We start from the raw sequence: 20,785 nt of genomic DNA, 5'->3' as shown, positions 1-20,785 counted from the left end.
TAATATAATTAGATTGGGATACCACTTTTTAAGAAAACTAGATTGGTGTTTTCATAGGGTGTTCCATCATGTTTTAAATAACATTTTATTTTTGTTAGTCTCTGTGCACTTTGAAAATGCACAATTACAATATGTCAGGAGGGGTGATTAGAAAAGAATGAGAATTGTAATGAAATAGCCCCATGTTTCTGAGGTAATTAGAGCAAGTATCTCTAATTAGGATTGGCTTAGATCAGTTACAAAGTTGCTGCCAGGACATTACTGTCTTTCCACTTCTATGGAGTCATGAGTATGGACGATAGAACTAGTGCAAAAAAGGGGGAAACAAAATCTGTCTGACTTTCATACAGTCTCTCTCTTTTCAGGATACTGTATTCAGATTAACAAAAGCTCTGTCCCAAGAGTCTGATGTACTTCGAAGCACTGATTCTTCTCTATCTTGCAATGTACTGGATCTGCATTTTGAAGACAATAAAAAGTCATTGGGAACAATCCTCTCCAGATTACCTGGTGCACGTTTAAAAAGAAAGCTATCCAATGACTTGAGGGATTTACAGAGCTTGGATGTTCCTAATAAGATTCCTAAAAAAGGTCTGTCCTGTTGGGAAGGTGGAGGGGGGGGAGAGGGGGTTTATGGTACTGTACTTTAACATAGATAAGAAAATCACCCTGCTTTGTCACTGTTCGTAGGTAAAATTGTGTATATGTGGTAATACAATGAGTACTACCGCTCCTGAGTCTGTTGTAGTCTTCCTTACTAAACAGGAGCTTCAGACAATATGGGTGAGATAATGGATTTTTAAAGAAATCTCTGTTGTATTACCAAAACAGCGAGAGTTCTGTGGCACCTTAAAGACTAACAAATGTTATTTGGGCATAAGCTTTCGTGGGCAGAAACCCAGTTCATTGGATGCAAGATTGTATTACCATTCATTGTTTTCTAACCTTCAAAATGTGGTGAATCTGACTTCTGCCTTGACAGTTACACACAAAGTACTACTATCTGTTTTCCTCCTTTCCTCCCAAAATACATTTCTTCCAGGTAATAGAAATGGTTCCCTACCCTGCTGTGATAGGAAAACGACTACACAGTGGTCTGTGAACTGCAGTCCCACCCAGTAACTGCGTTGGGAAATCTGACCATCCCCTGCCTTTACACTAAGGGATTTAGAGCCATTTCATACTTTGTGAGGCTGAATAGCCCGTTTATGCTCCTGCAATTGGTCAGGGATCCCATATTCAAGATACAGATTAAAAATAAACATTTTCCGTGAAAACCACTTGATACAGGGTGGAAGGCTGCATACAAAAGTTATCCTATAACAAATCATAGTGTTTTTAACTTACAAGTAAGAGGGAAAACTTAATTTTTCATGTGGCATCTAGTTGGACTCTTCCACCAGGCAGAGTGATTGATGGGATGGGAACTTTTGCTCAGTATTTCTAGATTTTCTGCTGTTTTGGCTTTTTGAACTACAGTGTTAAAATTATCTGACAAAGATGCTGATCCTGCAGTGAGTTGTGCACAGATAAAGGAATCTGTCTGCATAGATTTTTATAGCAGAATCAGACCTTGTAAGCACCAGAGTAACCATTAGAGTTTATACTGCTACAGAGCTGCTGGGTCCAAACTGGTAGAAATGTTGTGTACAGGGAGACGAGACTGGTTCACACATTTTTGAGGCATTTGAAAGTTTCTCAAAAAGACCAAGAATTTAGGAGCCTGCAGATTTGGCGAGGGGGGCCTTGAGCTGAGCCTGTGAATTTAGTAAAATCTTAGTCCAGCAGTTCTGGCTCCAGTGCTTCTTGAACGCTCAGTCTGATTGGTTTAGTTAGAATTTAGTTCCATGGGCAGTGCTTTAAGTTTAAAAATTCTTGAAAATAAGGATTTCACTAGACAGAACTTGCCAACACAGCAGGCTGTGCTAGAAGTCCATTAGCTCTTTTCCCTCTTCTAAACTGTGCCTGTCCTTGAGAACTCTAAACATTGCTACAACATCAGAGGCTCAAATGCATTAACAAATTAACCTCCTCTGGCCTTCTCAAAAAATACTTAAATGCAGTAATCCTGACTTAGGGAGGGGAGTGTTTTTAAAAACAAATTCGGAGTTTTTAAATGATGCTTTTTTTTGTTTTTGTGGTTGTTTGAAACATGGAAAACTCTTGAAAAATTAAAACCTATTTGCAACTCTTAAAGTATTTTGTCTTGTCTCAAACTTTTGACTCTCCAACAGTACCCTCTCAAAAAAGTTACCCTCTGGCAGGAAGTCATGTAATATTTCAGATGAAGAGGAGTTGTTTTTGCTTTTTTTTGTTTTTTTTGTGGGGGGAGGGGGAGGGGGAGGAAGTATGAGTTGATAGGAAATAGATACAAAAATTGGGTTATAATAGAAAACTAGCCAGGGTGTCACTACTCTGATTCCATAATATGTATATGTACATAGTGCATGTTTTATCTGAATGTTTTACTTATAGCCATCTTTCTAATTTTAGATGGAGATACTGTACTTGAAAACTCTGCCACCCTTGCATTTCGTGAGATACCAGCAATCCTTGTGGATGCATCTGACTTTGAGTGCTCCCTCTGCATGAGGTATGACTGCATAGATCTGAGAGACTTCCTAAGATTTAAACTAATTTTACTTGGTTTGGGGGAGGGGGGCTATACTGGAAGCTATTCCAGCATGAACTTCAGTAGAGAGGCTGAAATTCTTTTTGTAACATGTTAACATAATGAATTTTTTAAAAATGAAATCCCTTTTTTGTCATAGGCTCAAACTAGATAATAAAAATGTCACACAAGATTGACACGGGGAAATAGCTTTTAAAATTGTAAATAGGCTTAGTGACTTATTACTTTATTGCTTGTGTGTTGGATGGAAATTATAAAAAAAACAATTTTATTTTGTCCCAACTGTCTTGTTCAGGTTATTCTATGAGCCAGTTTCCACTCCTTGTGGACATACGTTTTGTCTCAAATGCCTCGAGCGTTGCCTTGACCATAACCCATATTGTCCACTCTGCAAAGAAAAGCTCTCCGAAGTAAGTTTGTCTTTGTGAAGTTTTTTTAAATACAAAGGAATGGTTTGTTTAGAAACTCTTAAGATCTTGGCATATTGTACAAAACTTCTTTACACTTACACACTTACACAGAGCAGAACAATATAGGGTCAACACAGTAGTTTTGTTGTGCTGTGCACAGACATAGTTTGAATACTAAGTAGTATTTATTAAGATGTATTAATAACCTGAGGCAGGCCAGAGGAAGGGAAGTAGAACTGACCAGAATTGTGTATATTACTTTCTCACAGTGAAATGAGGTGTTTGTTTTTGCCTGAGGAGTCTCGAACAAAGACTGTGAAAATGCTGAAGAGGCCATACATACTATCATTGCAGTATCTCTACTGATACCGAGTTGGTGAACAAAGTATGCTTCTGGCCATTCTGTTATAGAGAATGTATGCTCAGCTGGGAGAAATCTGATGCCCAAATATTTTGACTCCTCATGTGGCAATAACTTGGCAGCTTTAGAGTCAAAAGGATAGTCCTTTACACGAAGTACAGAAGACTCAAGGTGGACAAAAGTGTGTTTGTTTTATTTTGGGGGACGGGGTGGAAACGGAAACTATTTTGCTGAAAAATGCCAATTTGTGTAGACCAAAACATTTTACAAACTCATGTCTGCTTCAGGTAATTGTTTCTGAAATTTCTTCTGAACCGTAATCCCCCAGGCTCCCATTCTGACTGAAATGTCAAACTAGCTTTGTTTCAACACTTCTGAAACCTAAACATTTTATTTTTGCTTTAGATTCACAAAACTAGAGGTGGTGGTGAACCACTTATAACATTTAGCCTGGTTAAAGCATTCCCCCTTCTCTTCTGCTGAAGCTGTTATCCTTTTGCATAAGTGATTAAGTATTCATTGGAGTAGTGACTGGAACCTGAGTGTTGCCTGCCCTCCCAGGTGAGTGCCTTAACCACCGAGCTATAATCATTCTCAATCGCTCTCTCTCTGGTCCAGTGAATATTTAAACACTTTGTATAAAGTGGAATAGCTTCAACATAAGAGACTGAGAATACTCTCTAAACCTGGTGATTAGGGCACTCACCTGGCCATGAGGAGATCTGGGTTCAAGTCCCTGCTCTAGACTGGGGATTTGAAGCTAGGTTTTCCACATCCTGGGTCAGTGCTTTAACAGCTAGGTAATAAGGGGCCATCACTATCCAGAATGTGCTCTTTAGATGGCCTGATACAAAATTTTCCCAACTCTTTTGATATGCTGAAAACGCCAAAATATTTCAGATTCGGTTTGAGTCAAACTGAATTGTTTTCAACTTTTTGGAACCGCCAGCGAATTGAAAGTCAATGATTCTCACAGCTCTGTAAAGTACCTATATTTTATTATATATTTGTACAGCCTATGATAAATGTGCCTTTCTGTAAACTTACAGGCAGTGAAATGGAGCATGTTCCACTCTTGTATCCCAGAGCTAACTTCAAATGTTTGAAGGGCTGGAAAAGGAAGGGGGATTAGAACAATTTTACACCAGGAAGCTGCTGCATTAATTGTTTTGTCAGTGTTTGCAACCATCTTGAGTTATCTTGCCTTTGGAATGGGGGATAGACACAACTGATGATTAAATGTTGTACTTAAACTTGAACTCTCTCCTCTGTAGTTTTTGGCAAGCAGAACTTATAAAAAGACTGTCCTTACAGAGGAACTAATAGTTCGTTACTTGCCAGAAGAATTGTCAGAAAGAAAGAAAGTTTATGAAGAAGAAATGAAGGAATTATCAAAGTAAGTTTTTTGTTTTGTTTTTGTTTTGTTTCCCTCCCCCTGTTGTCTCTAAATGTTGTTTGTAAAATTTTATTTTGATCCAGATTACAGATGAAACCTTTTATTTATGAAAGTAGGTTTCAAGGGCTCACTTAATCTGTTCCAGTCCTGACGTGTTTATTGTAGATGATAATCAAGAAAAACTAGACTTGGATGCAAGAATTGCTCAACATCAATGGAAACTATTAATTTTGGACAAGATTTGGCAATAAATATAGCGTATTTATTTCTATGACTAAAAACCCCATCATTTAAAACTAATTAAAATATCTTCCCCAAAACTAGGAAGTGGGGGACTGGAAGTAGGAGAAACATAAAATTTAAGCAAGTATACTTCAGCATGTCCTTTATATAAGTAGATATGTCAACTGCTTTACCCATGATTACCTATACTTGCCATATAGCTGAATTTAAAAAAAAAAAAAATCACAAACAAAAAATGGAAGTAATAGGGGAATGTATGTTACAAAACTAGAGAAGCTGAAAGCTAACTTTGTCATTTAGTCCCCATTTCCATTGAATTCCTACAAACACTCCACCTTGCTTTAAACATGGCTGTAAAAGCAATCTTATTTCAAAGTATACATAGTATATAATAATATGTGTCCTTTTGAAAATTACAGATAAAAGCTGTAAAAGACTGTCTGATGCAAATTAGATGCTCTTTTGTATACACATGCTTGAGAAGGTGATTGCCTTTTCCAAAATCTTCCTCTGTTAAAACAAAGAGAGGGGGTATTGGTGCCTAGAGTACATTAATAGCAGGGAGAGCCCATGGTGCTCTAATGCCTGTGACAGCAGCAAGTTTTTGCTGGCAGAGAGCTTATTTTACAAGAAACGAGTCTGAGAAACCATTTTAGTCAAACCTCAACTAATGAGGTTTCGTGCTGAATAAACACAGTAAATACAGCATGCAGGAAGAGACTGACTGATCTTGTATTATATTTCTGCAGTTTGAATAAAGATGTTCCCATCTTTGTGTGTACCATGGCCTTCCCTACCATCCCTTGCCCACTTCATGTGTTTGAACCTCGGTATCGGCTAATGATAAGAAGATGCATGGAAACCGGTACCAAACAATTTGGCATGTGCTTAGCTGATGAACTAAAAGGGTAAGGAATCTTGCTGAGAACATCTGTATTGTAAGACTTTTGAAAGCTAATAGAGAACCATAGTACTGTTGATCTTCCACAGCCAATTGGACCCTTTTAGATCCCACGCTAGCAGATACGCTAGCCGGGTTTTTATATAATCTCTAAACATCCCCTTTCTACTGAAGTTTCTCATATCTCAGTGTTAGTTCAAAAACTGACTTAAGCTATGCTCTAGCTATCCATCCAATCTCCTTTACATATTCCTGGAAAGTTTCATTGTGGATATGCTTTGAGATACTTTTTCTAGTTAAATACAAAAACTAACCTCCTAGAAGGCTGGCGTGTGCACGGCATCTATTTCCTATTATATTTTGTATGACAGGTCTGGAACGAATAGTACCACAGAGATCTCATTATGACAATTTCTGATCCACAGTTTTGTTCCCAGTAATGGTTGTTGACTAAATCAGGGTGAGAGTTGCTCTTTCGTCTCTGATCCGTAAGGGTACATCTACCCACAGATTAAAAACCCCTGGCTGGCCTGGGTCAGCTGACTCAGGGCTTGTGGGGCATGGGCTACAGTACTGAAAAATTACTGTGATGTTTGGGACTGGGGTGGGGTTCTCTGAGGGTGGCATCCTGGAGCTCAGGCTCCAGCCCCAGCCCGAATGTCTACACAGCAATCTTTAGCCCATGAGCCAGAGTCAGCTGACCTGGGCCAGCCACAGCCATGGGTCTTTAATCCCTGTGTAGACATACCCAAACACATCTTCCTGTATCCTAAGCCTTGGGGTCAGATCAGACTCTTATGACTACACTGCATTAATAAAGGTGGACAATAGAGTAGGTATTTGAAGTGAAAATTAGACTCTTAGATAGAGAACTGTGTGTTTGGTGGATGAGGATACTGGATATAAGCTTCGCATTTCTAGGAATTGAAGAATCCTAAAGAAATCATGGAAGTTCCATTTTTTCCTTTGATTGCCTAGTGTAGCTGTGAGTATGTACAGTGGAATCTTACAGTGAAGTGCTCATTCCTTTGGGGGGAGAGGGAGGAAGTGGAGAATAACAGGGTCCTGTGCTCTGAGCATGCAGAGCAGAGTTAGTTTCCAGAGCGCTCACCCTTTTGGAGCCTTGGCCTTATTGGTAACTCAGAAATAACACTGTGTAAACCTCAATTTAAGCTGCTTCCTTAAGTTTGGCTGTTCTTAGGGTTTCTCTGTGGGACCACCTCTGTCCTAGTTCTTTCTGGCACAGACACTCTCATCACCTTGCTATTAGAATAAGAGACAGTCCCTGCCCTGAAGAGCTTACAGTTTGACTTGTATAGTGCCTGGCACAACAGGGTCCTGATCTTAGTCAGTGTCCCTAGGTACTATAAATAACATTAACTTTGGCGCTACTGGACCCACCCACCATCATGACTAAGCACTAATTACCCTGAATTTTAATCCAGAGTTTTAGCTCCAGTTGCCTTTTTTCTAAAAGGGTTTAGTGTGTTGCCCTGTTGTGTGGAGTTACTCTACAACAGGAGAGGACCTACCTGACAAAATACCCCTTCCTGTTTGCTCTTCCAGTTGCAGGTGGCACTGGCAGTTGATGGGTGGGGAGTCTTTGGCATCCCTTCCAGCAGAGATCAGCTATAGTAAGACCAGAAGCAGAAGATTCCTCTCCTCTCTTCTCTTTCCCTGCTGCCCTCTCTCCCCCCAAGTACTGAGTGGCAACTTCTCTCTTTCTTCTCCCTCTCCTCCACACCCAACCAGAAATGAGAGAGGAATAGTAATCCCTTTGGAGTGCATCACTCACGCTCTACCTGGTAGCTGATAACTTGCATTCTAAGAGGGTTAGTTTATCAGAACTTGCTTAAAGTGGAGTGAAAGTTAGTTAATCATGTCTTGTGCCAAGATTGTTTTTTGCTAAAAAGTCCCCACCATTGTCTTTACTATTAGAGCTGAACTGGTGGTATCAACAGTGGGAAAATTTAACAGAGGCCCAAGTGGAGTAAAAGTCCACTTTAATTAATATAAGAAATGCACTTCACTTATACAGCTTCAGCATCTTCTCTCTGTACTTCTCTGCTCTCCTCAGCAGTTTAATAGAGTTCTCTTTTTATAAAAAAGCTGTAAAAACCCTGCATAACTTGCCAAAAATGAAAATAACACAGTGAATTAAGCCCAGTATGTTTATAAATGTCTGAACTTATATAAACACCTCTTAGTGCAACTTCCTAACATTTTCTGTGCCCTTTTATCATTTCAGGTTTGCCGATTATGGCTGCATGCTAGAGATCAGGGATGTGAAATTTTTTCCTGATGGGCGTTCAGTTGTTGATACAGTTGGTGTTCGTCGGTTTAGGGTCTTGAACCACGGTCAGCGAGATGGGTACAACACCGCAAACATTGAATATCTTGAAGATAAAAGGGTATCTGTTGTGCATTCATGTTTTTTTGGGTTCACTTAAATGTTCTGTCCTTGTCATACATATCTCACTTAGAAGTTACTTCTATTCATGTAGTCATAAATATAAATTTTATTTTATTTCTGAAACCATGGAATGAATAAATGTGGCCCTTTTTGACTATCTCACTAGCACTCTGCAATTTAATCCTGTCTACCAATGTTACTTCTGTCATCATAAGTCTCAAGGCAGATATCAAACCTTTGATACTTGAAAAGATATAACTTACCATGTGAGAGTTTAGAACAGGTCAAATTACAAGTTAAAAATGACAGTGGTTCAAGACCCTTTTAAAGATGCACAGAGAGCTTAGGCTTCCATACTTTGCACTGATATACAGTATCCTTTTCTAGTTCCCACAGATGATGTCTGACCTCACCACACTGAATAGAAGAGCTGTTTTTGTTTTTCTTTAAAAAGTAGAACTCGAGAGAACTTGGTACTAATACATTTTGTCACTCAAGTGCTTGTGTAGGAATGGTATCTAAGGAAATCTGGCTTTATTAAGTGCAGTGAATTGAAAAATACCCATTAAAAATAACTTTCTTTTCTAAAATCTGGTAGTGTATCACCACATAAATTCACTAAATGCAATGTATGGCCAAAACAAAAATGGCCTTCATAATGAACTAGTGTTATGCAGGTCATCTCTGAGTGCCAGTAAAACTTTGATACCGCTTCATAGTGTGTTCATTGGAGAGCACTCGGATGATGACATTGGAAAAGTCCATTCAGATCACATGATTCTCAAGCACACTTTCACAGTTAACTGCAAGCCTATTAATTTCTAAGAGGATTTCTCCCAATTTGTGCTGTGCGATGCTGTTGCCAACAAATGCATTAAAAAAAGAGGGAGTGGGGATAAAATGTTTTTTCAAGGTTCAAGTGGTCTAATACCCCGAGTTACTGCTCAGGGTTCCCACTGAGTGAAGGTGAAGTATATTGTCAGACCCAAAAGTTCTGTATACGTTGGCAGAAACCTTGTTATACCATCCCTGGTACTGGGAAGCCAGTCTTATTTTTGTTTTTGTTTCTCTCTGCCATTTTCCCCCTATTATCTTGGAGTGCCCCTTCTACAAAGTAGTGTTGTTTTTTAAATACAGTGGAATCTCCTTAATGTGGAGTGATTATGTTAAGTGGCATAACCGTCCCTTAGTAAGGAGGAGTTGTTGCTGTTAAGTGTAATTGGGTTTAAACTTGCTCCCTGTGAGGCATTTAATTATACAGAATATGGAATAAATTTATTTTTTTGCATCCTTCTGTTCTGGCAAGGTGGAGGGAGCAGAGTATGAAGAACTTGTCAGTCTTCATGATTCTGTTTATGATCAAGCTGTTGCCTGGTTTACTTCTCTTAAAGACAACATGAAAGCGCAAATTCTCAATCATTTTGGACCAATGCCAGGAAAAGAGTCAGAGCCACAGGTAAATATTTTCTAAACATGCACTACCACCCTAGATCTATGGAACTCCTAGACAAACCTCTGGTGGTAGAATCATAGAAGATTACAGTTGGAAGGGACCTCAGGAGGTCATCTAGTCCAACCCACTGCTCAAAGTAGGACTAACCTCAGCTAAATCATCCCAGCCAGGGCTTTGTCAAGCCGTATCTTAAAAACCTCTAAAGATGGAGATTCCACCACCTCCCTTGGTAACCCATTCCAGTGCTTCACCACCCTCCTAGTGAAAAAGTTTTTCCTAATATCCAACCTAGGCCTCTCCCACTGCAACTTGAGACCATTGCTCCTTGTTTTGTCATCTACTACCGTTGAGAACAGCCTAGCTCCATCCTCCCTGGAACCCCCTTTCAGGTAGTTAAAGGCTGCTATCAAATCCCCCCTCATTCTTCTTTTGCAGACTAAACAAGCCTAGTTCCTCTCCTCATAAGTCTTGTGCTCTAGCCCCCTATTATTTTTGTTGCTCTCTGCTGGACTCTCTCAAACGTGTCCACATCCTTTTTGTAGTGGGGGCCCAAAACTGGACACAATACTCCAAATGCGGCCTCACCAATGCTGAATAGAGGGGAATAATCACTTCCCTCTATCTGCTGGCAATGCTCCTACTAATGCAGCCCAATATGCTATTAGCCTTCTTGGCAACCAGGGCACACTGCTGACTCATATCCAACTTCTTATCCACTGTAATCCCCAGGATCCTTTTCTGCAGAACTGCTACCTAGCTCGTCGGTCCCCAGTCTGTAGGTGTGCATGGGATTCTTCCATCCTAAGTGCAGGACTCTGCAATCGGTTCTGTTCTCTCATGTACGTTAAGCTAATTTCTGATTACCCTGTTCTGTTTCACTGGCATCAGCGTTGGAAAAACATTGCCACCTACTCCATGTAATTTTGACTTCTGAAGATATCACCACTACTTAATTGCACAAAGAGGAAAACATTGAAGTTGGTGTAGAGATCAAGAAACCCCCCAAAAATAGATGGACATTAGTTGTATCTACTACTAAAATAGAGGGAAAGTGGGGAGGGAAGATTGCTATATGTGGGCACCAACCAGTAATCAGTAAACATATATCTTTTTTTCTCTTGCAGAGTAATCCCAGTGGCCCAGCCTGGTACTGGTGGCTGTTGGCAGTGTTGCCATTAGAAAACAGGGCTCAGTTGGCTATACTTGCTATGACTTCCCTTAAAGATCGCCTTATTGCCATCAGACGTGTATTAATATTTGTAACACGCAAGAGACCCAGATGACAAGGACTTACTTGTGAACAGGCACTGACAATATGTTGGTAGACACATTTTTAAAAAGCATCATGCAGAGATGAACAATCCTTTCTGGTTGTCTGACATTCACTATTCTGCATGTGCACCAAACTTTGCACTCTACTCTGTAGTTAATAAGCACTCTGTGCCTGTCGTCCTGGTGAAATCTGAGCCTCTATGAAGTTATGCTACAATTACAATGTAGTTGGTAGTTGTGGATAACTACTTTTAAAGTATTATTCATAATCAAGAGTTGATGTTTATAGCCTGTGAGAGACTGAGTTTGAAGTACTATAACACCACAAAAGTGCGGTTTGGATTTACACTTAGCAGGGAAAAGAATTCTCTACAATGGATCGCAGACTGAAGGTGGATTTACTAGAATTTTCCTGAGGTGATCAGCATAAATGAAGCTGAACTTTCTTGTGTAAAGAGAATGCATAAAGTGCATATCTGAGTGGATGGTTCAAGAAATATTGGTTTATAAAACAATTTTAAAGATTAAAGTTCTGAGGGTTGTCCAAAAAATATTTACATGTCAAGGCTGTGATAGAGGGTGTTTGTCTGAAAGGGTAGTAGCTATTGAACAGCAATTTGGTAGCCTTAAGTGTTCTCTTGTGTTGTGATTTGCATGTTGTAGTGGAATGTACATCAAATGTCAAAGGTGTGCATTTATTTTTAGAAAATCAAAGTAATCTGCTGGTCTCGTATCACTAAATACAAAAACAACCAATTCCCTAAAACATGAAACTCGTCAAAAAGACTCTTGTGAAATAGCAATTTCACTCCAAATTCCGGGAAAGCATGCGGTGTAGTATTCGGGAGGGGGCGGGGGGTTCAGATAAACTTGGCAAGCATTGGGGAAGATTCCATTTCCCTTCCCACTGGCAAATGATGTGCCCAAGCTAATGTTACATTGGAACAATATTTGTTAGAACTTCAGGTTTAAAAGTTAGTATAATGATTTATATCACAAGTGCTACACATGGTTAGAACCCTGGTCCGTGATGACCTGATGAAAGGAGGTGCAAACTGAACACTAACAAAAGGCAAGTCTCAATGCAAGCTTAAATCAGGTGTCATCTTCATTTGTGTGTCTTGGTTTTTAATACATTGGTTTTGTTAATATCTTACTTTGATAGCTATTTAATATGTTACTGGCTAGTCAAACTGCTTAATTTTCTAAATAGCCACTGAAATAACCAACAGTGTTACCAATTCAATGGTGTAGTTTCCTTTAAATAGAAATAATTTTACCAACGTGAAAAAGTTGGCCCAAATCTCAATGTGCTTGAAGTATAGTGCGATGCTTTTAGAGACACTTGTTCATGTGCAACACTCTGGCATGATGCAAATGGTGTCTTATCTAAATGTTTAAAGTGCCTAGTTTTCAGTTTGCTTTGAATCTTTTTGTCAATGAAGATGTACTAAAAATTTGCACAGGAGTTCTGGAAGAAAACTGCATAAACAAATGCATTAAGACATGTTTCTTGGTACTGTAATTACAACTCTCATGGTATGGGAAACTAAAGTATCTAATTCAGTGGTTTTCAACCTTTTTTCATTTGCGGACCCCTAAAAAATTTCAAATGGAGGTGTGGACACCTTTGGAAATATTAGGAATAGTGGAGTCTGCTGCAGATTACAGGTTGAAAACCACTGATGTTTTTTTCTTTCAGTAAACCATTACCAGAAGTGGTTTCTATAACCTGCTCTGAATGTACTGTAATTGCCTCTAGCTTGAACGCGCCTTTTCTAGTTAAATAATGGTTTGTAATTATCCTTTGAAATGTGAAGTGCATAACTTGCAACCAATGATGTCGTAATCTCCACAGTAGCCTTGCTGCACGTTCTGCTGCCATCAGAAGAGTACTAAAAGTAAAAACTGTCTGAGATTCGGAGAGGGTGGAGAAGGCATCAGAGCTCCAAAACAGCAAAAGAAACAGCTTGAAGTCTTCTGGGGCACTTCCCCCTCTATCCATGCATTAGTAACTCTCATACTTTATCCCAGTGTTTTCCAGTTAACCCGGTTTAGACTACCAGCTACTTTAGGAAGTTAACCGTCAGAGTTTGGCAACCAACTAATTTTTAGTTGGGGAAAATGAACCCTCTGTGAGCTTTCACACCACTTTCTGTTTGTTGTTGCTCTGCCTTTGCCTCACTCTTCCCCGCTTTCATATCTCTTTCCTTATCTGTTTATGTATTGAGTTTCAATGTTTTGGCTGCAAAGGGACACTGAGTATCATACAATCCTGTGCCCTGATCCTGCAGAGTTACATATATGTTTAAGTTTACACAGATATATACATCCTTTTAGAATTGAAATCCTAGTTGCTGTTTCCTTGACTTTCCTTAATTACTGAGGGCAGTGTGAATTTTTCCTCTGTGCAAAAGCCAATGATTTAAGAAGTTTATTAAAAATGACGGTACAAAACAAAGTGTTACCCTTTATACATCATAGAACAGCAATAAAGAAGACATATAAGATTGTCTTTGGGTTTTTTAATTAGATTTTTTTTTTGAATTAGTTACCTTAGTCTAAGGATGCCTGAATAACTAGTGAAATGTCATCATTGAGTGGAAAGCCGAGCAACAAGAATTTTTGATCCATTTTAAACTATTTGTAGCATAGGGAGGTGCTGGCCGAGGACTGAGGCTCAACGGTGCTACGCTAATACAATTTTTTTTAAACACTTGAGTGACATTTTGGATAAATAATATGAAATAGTTTAGTATTTGCATACGCATACTGACTAACCACTCAAATGCAGCGTTTCTTCCAAAACCTCAAATACTGGATCATATAGCAAAGCTAAAGAGACCCTATTCTTGGGTATGCACAGAGTCTCTAGGGCTAGAGTGCATGCTTTATTCCCACCAAGCTCTCCTGTCATATGGTTTGTGCAGCAGCGAATAGTAAATAGATGGAGGAACCAGTTGCTAGTTGAATTAGAGGCAAATGTCCATTTTGCAGCTATCTTATGTCTTTGCTTCTTTTGAGTGCTTGCTCATGTCTGGCCCATGCTAGTTGTGTGCGTGCTGTGTGCACAGTTGCTGGAGATTATTCCCTTAGTGGTATCCATAGGGCTGGCTTTAGTGCCTCTTAGAGTAGCAAGTATATGTGCCAGTATAAGGGGTGCCACAAGCGCCTGACCATTTCAGTGCCTTCTTACCACCTATGATGGATGCATGGAACAATCCCTCTTGCTGTAGCAAGGTTTCTTTCCCAGAGTTTTGGACTTTGTAGTATATTGTATAGTTATTGTAGTTCTTAATTAGTGTTAGTGTATATAGTGTGAATAGTTGTCCCTGTCATCGAGGGACTTTTGCCCCAAGGGTTGGGCACGCCGAGCCTTCAAGCTGTATGCCTCCTGCAACAAAATAAGCCCATGCCAGTAAGTGCCCTGCACTCTAGCTGTCTAAAGTGCCTCAAGGAAACCCAGGTTACAGAGAAGTGTCAGGTCTGCAGGGGCTTCAGACCACACGCTCAAAAAGATAGAGACACTGGTCTGAAGGCCTTACTAATGGAGACAGCCTTGAGATGGGCCTCAACAAATACCTCAAGAAACTGAAGTTCCACATGGTCTCCCTGGCCTCCATTATTCCCTCCCTGGATGCAGGAGACTGGTACACTGCCCTCATTTTGAAGAATGCTTATTTTCCACATCTCCATCTTCTGTGGACATAGGAGATTCCTCAGATTTGTGGTGGGTAAACGCCCCTACCAAATCATCACGCTTCCCTTTGGCCTGTCAGCAGCCCCACAGGTTTTCACAAAGTGTATGGTGGTCACAAAAGCCTTCTTCAGACATCAAGGCATACAGGTCTACCCATACCTTGATGAAAGGCCTCTCACAGGCTCAAGTCCAGTAGAGTATTTGCATAGTATGGGCCACCTTTAAGGCACTGGGTCTGTTAATAAACAAGCAAAGGTCAACTTTGGTTCACATTCAGAAAATAGAGTTAATCAGGGTGGTGCTCAACTCCATCCAGGCCAAGGCCTATTTACCGGAGGCCAGATTCTGAATTATGTCAGACCTGATCGCTCAGGTCGCAACCCATCCTCTTACAACCACCCAGATTTACCTTAAGCTGCTGGGTCATATGGCGGCATGTACCTATGTGGTGCAGTTCATGTGGCTACGCCTCGGATCCCTATGGATGTGACTGGCGTCAGTCTACTCCTGGGCCAAACACCACTTGAACTCGGTACTCATTATTTTGCTGCCTGTCTTAGCTTCGCTGAGTTGGTGGAAAAAACCTGGGTTCTGTAATGGCAGAGGTACCCTTTGCCACTCCATGGTCCGCTGGTAACCTTGGTTTCAGACATGTCAGAGCTGGGTGGAGAGCCCATCTCAACAGGCTCAGGTCTCAGGATCTCTGGTTCTAGGAATTGCTTTCCCTGCATATAAATGTCAGGGAACTGAGGGCAGTATTCTTGGCTTGCTTGGTGTTCTTCCCCCAGATCTCAGGCAAAGTGCTACAGGTCTTGACTGACAACACAGCCTCAATGTTTTGCATCAACAAGCAGGGAGGAGCTCCATCTTCAGCCCTGTGCCAAGAGGCCTGCTGGCTGTGGGACTTCTGCGTGAAAGCCTTCCACTAGAACTACCTACTTGGCTAAGTGGAAAGGTTTCACTTATTGGGCTTCCATATGGAATCTTTCTCTATCCCAGTCTATCCAGTAGTCTGTCTTGGACTACCTGTTCCACCTGAAGCATCAAGGTCTGGCTCTCTCATCTATTAACATTAATTTGACAGCCATCTCGGCCTTCCACCCTCCGTTGCAGGGCAGATCAGTTTTCTCCTATGAGATGATAGTCCAGTTTCTCAGGGGCCTGAAAAAACTACCTTCAGGTTCACAACCAGATTTCACCCATGGGACTTAAACTTGGTCCTGTCGATGCTCCCGGGGTCTCCCTTCAAGCAGTTAGCATCTTGTTCCATACTGCTGCTCTCTTGGAAGGTCACCTTGGTGACAATCACCTCAGTCAGAAGGGTTTCTGAAATCAAAGCCCTGACGTCAGAATCCCCTTGTACAGTGTTTTTCAAGGACAAGGTCCAGCTGTGCCCCCATCCGACCTTCCTTCCAAAGGTGGTGTCACAATTCCACAATGGCTAGGACATTTTTCTTCGGTTCTTCTTTCTGAAACCTCACAAGACTGTCGAGGAGCGTCTGCTCCACACATTAGATGTTAGGTGGGCCCTGGCTTTCTATATTGAGAGGATTAAGCCCTTCCTTAAGTCCTACGCAACACTTTGTAGCAGTAATGGAAAGGATGAGAGGGCTGCTGGTGTAATCCCAAAGAATCTCATCCTGGATAACTGCCTGTATCTGGGCTTGCCACGAGCTGGCGAAAGTTCTGTCTGCAGCATCATGACCACTCACTCCATAAGAGCTCAGGCTTCGTCAGCAGCGTTCCTCACACAGGTACCAGTCCAGGACATCTGCAAAGGCGCAACATAGTCATCGGTTTATACCTTCACATCCCACTGTGCCATCACCGAGCAGACCTTTGACAATGCCAGTTTCAGAAGAGCAGTGTTGCTGTCAGCACATCCATAAACTGGGCCCACCTCTAAGGTTACTGCTTGTAAGTCAGCAAGCATGGAATGGACATGAGCAAGCATTCGAAGAAACAACTGTTACTAACCTTTTGTGACTGTGTTGTTGTTTGAGATATATTGCTCATGTCCATTCTGTGACCCACCCTCCTACCCCTTTGTTGGAGTTATCGGCAAGAAGAAATTGAGAGGGTACCGAGCTGATGGCATCCCTTATACCAGTGCACGCATGTGCAACTCCAGAAGGTGCTAGAGCTGGTCTTATGGATACCTCTAAGGGAAAAATCTCTGGCAACTGTGCACATGTTGTGTGTACACACCTAGCATGGAATGGCATGAGCAACACATTTTGAACCATTACGAATGTTAACCATTTTTTCTTGTCCCCATGGTACAGTATTGAAGCTGTGAGCTAAGCAGCTGGAAAAAACAGGTGTTTCTCTGCCCTGTAATACACTGTTTTTCTTGCTCATTTCCTTGCCTGGGTAGTGTGATAGGAAAGTCTCCACTTTGGAAACCTCCTTTAAACATCATAATGAAGCAAAATTGTGCAAACCCCAATTTTTTCCCTTGTGGGTCACCTGTAAGACTTCAACAAACATTTTGTAACTTCATGTTTCAAGAAGCATGTAAATTGTTTGCCATCAAGGCCTTTATCCCACTGTTTTTTTAATGTGTCCAGTCTGTATTTTATTTAATCTATTGCTTTGGACTGCTAACATGCTGATGATCAGTTCAATTTCTTACTGCTCTGCTTTCTCATACTCCAGTCCATTTTGAAACTGAAATATAAAGCTATTGTTAAAAAAGCTGTCCATTCTGTTCATATTACCTTTAACACTGGTGGAACTGGTATTTGTAGCGCCTTAAACTTGCATTTGTTGTGAAATGATTGTATCAATAACAAAATCTCAACTGGGGCTTATGACCAGATTAAAACAAGTATAATATGTTTAATGTAGATAAACTTGAAACAATTTTTTTACTGTTTTAAAGCTAGTTATGAAACTGTATGTACATATGTATAAATATAAATTAAACTGCACCATTTTGTATTTAGTAAGTACAGGACAAGTCCATGTTCTAACAGCATTTGACATTTCTTGTTGCATAAACAAAGCCAAACTTTTTAAAAAACTGCAATGTTCATTTCATGTATATTTGCCATATTCATGGGAAATGTATTTAATTTGACATTTTGAATAAACTGATCACATTTAGAAGTGTGTCTTTTAACAAAAACCCATCCTATGTGAAATGTCAAGGGTGTATCTATTGGTGCTGTTTTGGATTTAGGGCTCTAGGCATTTGTAATCAGTTTCAATTAGTATTTTGTGTATTTTTAATAGCCTGAATAGTCTATAAATCTGTCTTGGGACAGACCACTCAAACAACTCGTGTGTTTTTTCTCCAAGAATGCTGCTTTAACATGATGTGGCATAGGGGTTGGGATTTTTATTTCGTTGGGTTCAACAAATTGTACTGTTAAGGCTGAAGCTCTTTGTAAGGGGTCTTAATGATTACAGATCACAAGTGAGAGGATGGTGGGGGAATTGTATTACACTTCCTATATCAGAAGGTATTCTCATGTTTCCTTTTTCTCTCACTCTTTGCAGTCTTTTCTGGCACTTTTTAACACCTCTTTTCCCAGTTGATCCCTCCATGAGATCTGCTTTACAACTGTTGGTGTCTGTCACGCTCTTCAGTTGCTGTGGCCACTGTGAAGCTGTCTTGTTTCTAAAGACTAAACCGGAAGTCTTCTAAGATGGAAGACTATCTGCTATTCCTCTCTTTCCATCCCAGGTTCTCTTCCTAGCATCTTGAGCATTCTTTTATTTTCCTTTCCTCTCTCCCCCTTCCCTCCCCCCCCCCCAAAAAAAACAACAAAACAACCACCAAAAACAAACTCCATCTTGCCAGCACCCAAGTGTATTTTTGCTCATTCCTTGGCCAGTCAGTGCCATTGCTGAGGCATCTGGATGAGATGCTGAAAACTATTGAACATGAGGCACTTCCCAATTCCACACCATGGCACTTTTGTAGTACTTCAGGATCTTGTCCCACAGTGAGTAATAGGTCAGAGGCCAGTGATCTGGGATTATTAAGAAAATTAAAACAAGGCCCAATGACCATTTTTAAAATAGGTCAAACTCCTGTCTAATAGCGAATTACAGTCAATTGGAGAGTTTTGTTGGCTTTGTTTAGAAGCATTATTTAGTGTACAGTAAAGCTGTAGGGTTTTTTACACCTCTACCATTCTTGGCAGGTAGTGTGCTATGCTCTTGCTAAATATTGTTGCACTATGCTACTAAGAAAAATGGAAGGCTATTCACTGAAATATCTGGGCCTAAAAGAAACTTACTTCTGTTTTGGCTGGGTTTATCAGAGGAGAAGTGGGCAGCTGAATTGTCATTTTCCCCCACACCTGCTAGCAGCCTAGGAGATAATCTAGAGTTGGAAGCCAGGCAAAGTGGTTAAGGAGTGAAAGGCATCAGATAGCAGACCCAGGTTAGAATCCCCCAAGCGCTGGTTAAGTACAGAGAGATTGGACCTATAAAAGGAAAGTGGAGGGAACTCTGAGAATCTGATACTTTCACTGTGGTATCTGATAGCATATGGGGGTCAGTACAGCATGTGCCTGCAGAAATAATAGCTGCTGAGAGCAAGAGAAAAGGCGATTTTGAATGGTGGGATGGAGCAGCTGGAAATGAGATGCAAGTAAAAGGAGCCCATCACTGCAGAGACTGTAAAGGAATCTGGAGAAGTGTGAGACTACAGAAACCATCCACTTCAGTGAAGTTAAGAAGGTGTGGTGAGCAAGAGGAAAAAGTTATAATCTAATAAGTGTCTCGAGGTTAGTGGGCGGGTCCCATTGTGCAAGGCACTAGGCACAGTCTAAATAAACAAGACTGACAAAGGATGGGTGTGGAAATGGAGGCCCTAACGTGCCCAAGGTGTCTCAGGTTAGTGGCAGAGCTGAGAATAAAACTCAGGCCTTCTGCTCCTTTTCCGTCAGCCTTGAGTAGCCAGTGTGTAGGGACCTCGCTGCAGAGAGCAAAGGGACAGCAGCCAGTAAATGAAAACGAAGGGCAAGATCCTGTGCAATGAATTCAATGGGGTTTGCTGTTTTATTTCAATAGGATTGAGCCAAAACATAGCAGATAGGGATCCTATGGGAGAGGACAAGAGTTGTAGCATGTAGGAAGACCAGGTTAAGGCATGTAGCCATCTTACAGAGAAGCAATTAACAGCGAGAGATTTGTGAATGAGACGAGGCAGAGCTGTTGGGGTAGGAGGATAGTAAAGAACATGAGACCACGAGAGAAGGGGGCGATAGAGATGAATAGACAAAATAAAAAGGGGGGGGGGAGGGTGATGGAGCAGGGATAAGGATGGAGGATAGAGAGTTACCTTTTTCTGTTTCAGAAGTTCCAGCATAGGGCACTTACTCATTTTTAAACCTAACCTGACTGGTTTATAATTAAATCCATTTCTGAATTAGTACCCCCTCAAACGTTGAACTGATCTATTGACTTTCCAGAGTTAAGGAAAACATTCTTTTAACATTCATAGTTGACACGGCCATTACCCACACCTATTCTAATGACTGGTTTGAAAGAGTCAGATGTACCTCACAAAAAGGTCCGGATGAAGTCTCTGCTCAGACCGGCTTTCATTCTTCAGCCTAGGAGCTGTGTTAAAATATATAAATGCTCTTTTGAGGGTTAGAGGAAAATACTGAAATTGTACAATATCTCAGTAGCTTCTTGCCACAGAGGGGAATGTCTGCAATGATTGCTGGTCAAATACTGGAACCATGTATTCTGAAAATAGTAGCTCAATTTTGTGCGGACTTCAGTCATGCTCCTCTTTTCCATTTTCTGAGAATAATTGAGCTGCAGGTGTTGTGCTCCTCCAGAGTGAAAGTGAAGATCACATAATCAATCTGCATCTAAGTGTATAATGCTGCTAGAACACCCTAAAGATTTCCAAAAATCTCTCTAAAGTCCTGGCACAGAGACAATTAAATGAACCAGACCAGGATCTGTGACTGCCCCTCCTACAGCTAAGACCTTACACACTTACATGGTGTGAGTATAATGGGAGGAGGGGGGA

At 40.7% G+C, this 20,785-nt stretch overlaps 1 protein-coding gene across 2 annotated transcripts in view; it reads left to right on the top strand.

Moving 5' to 3' along the window:
- Nucleotides 1–18,314, top strand: part of LONRF2 (LON peptidase N-terminal domain and ring finger 2) — a 56,113-nt gene extending 37,799 nt beyond the window's left edge. The window contains exons 5-12 of one of the 2 annotated variants that reach the window (XM_067563559.1): nucleotides 366–591; nucleotides 2,494–2,593; nucleotides 2,928–3,042; nucleotides 4,678–4,799; nucleotides 5,792–5,950; nucleotides 8,192–8,354; nucleotides 9,663–9,812; nucleotides 10,934–18,314. In XM_067563559.1, coding sequence (XP_067419660.1) covers nucleotides 366–591; nucleotides 2,494–2,593; nucleotides 2,928–3,042; nucleotides 4,678–4,799; nucleotides 5,792–5,950; nucleotides 8,192–8,354; nucleotides 9,663–9,812; nucleotides 10,934–11,092 — 1,194 coding nt within the window. In that variant the 3' untranslated portion in view covers nucleotides 11,093–18,314. Of the gene's footprint in view, nucleotides 1–365; nucleotides 592–2,493; nucleotides 2,594–2,927; nucleotides 3,043–4,677; nucleotides 4,800–5,791; nucleotides 5,951–8,191; nucleotides 8,355–9,662; nucleotides 9,813–10,538 lie in introns of both variants that reach the window. The other variant, XM_067563558.1, reaches the window with a different exon arrangement.
- Nucleotides 18,315–20,785: the final 2,471 nt, after the last annotated feature.

The sequence above is a fragment of the Emydura macquarii genome, unplaced genomic scaffold (genome assembly GCF_026122565.2).
Source record: "Emydura macquarii macquarii isolate MOO-44397 ecotype Brisbane River unplaced genomic scaffold, CSIRO-AGI_Emac_v2 contig_2531, whole genome shotgun sequence".
Classification (NCBI taxonomy): Eukaryota; Metazoa; Chordata; order Testudines; family Chelidae; genus Emydura; species Emydura macquarii.
Note: the sequence above shows the minus strand (reverse complement) of the source record. Positions and strands in the feature narration are given on the sequence as shown.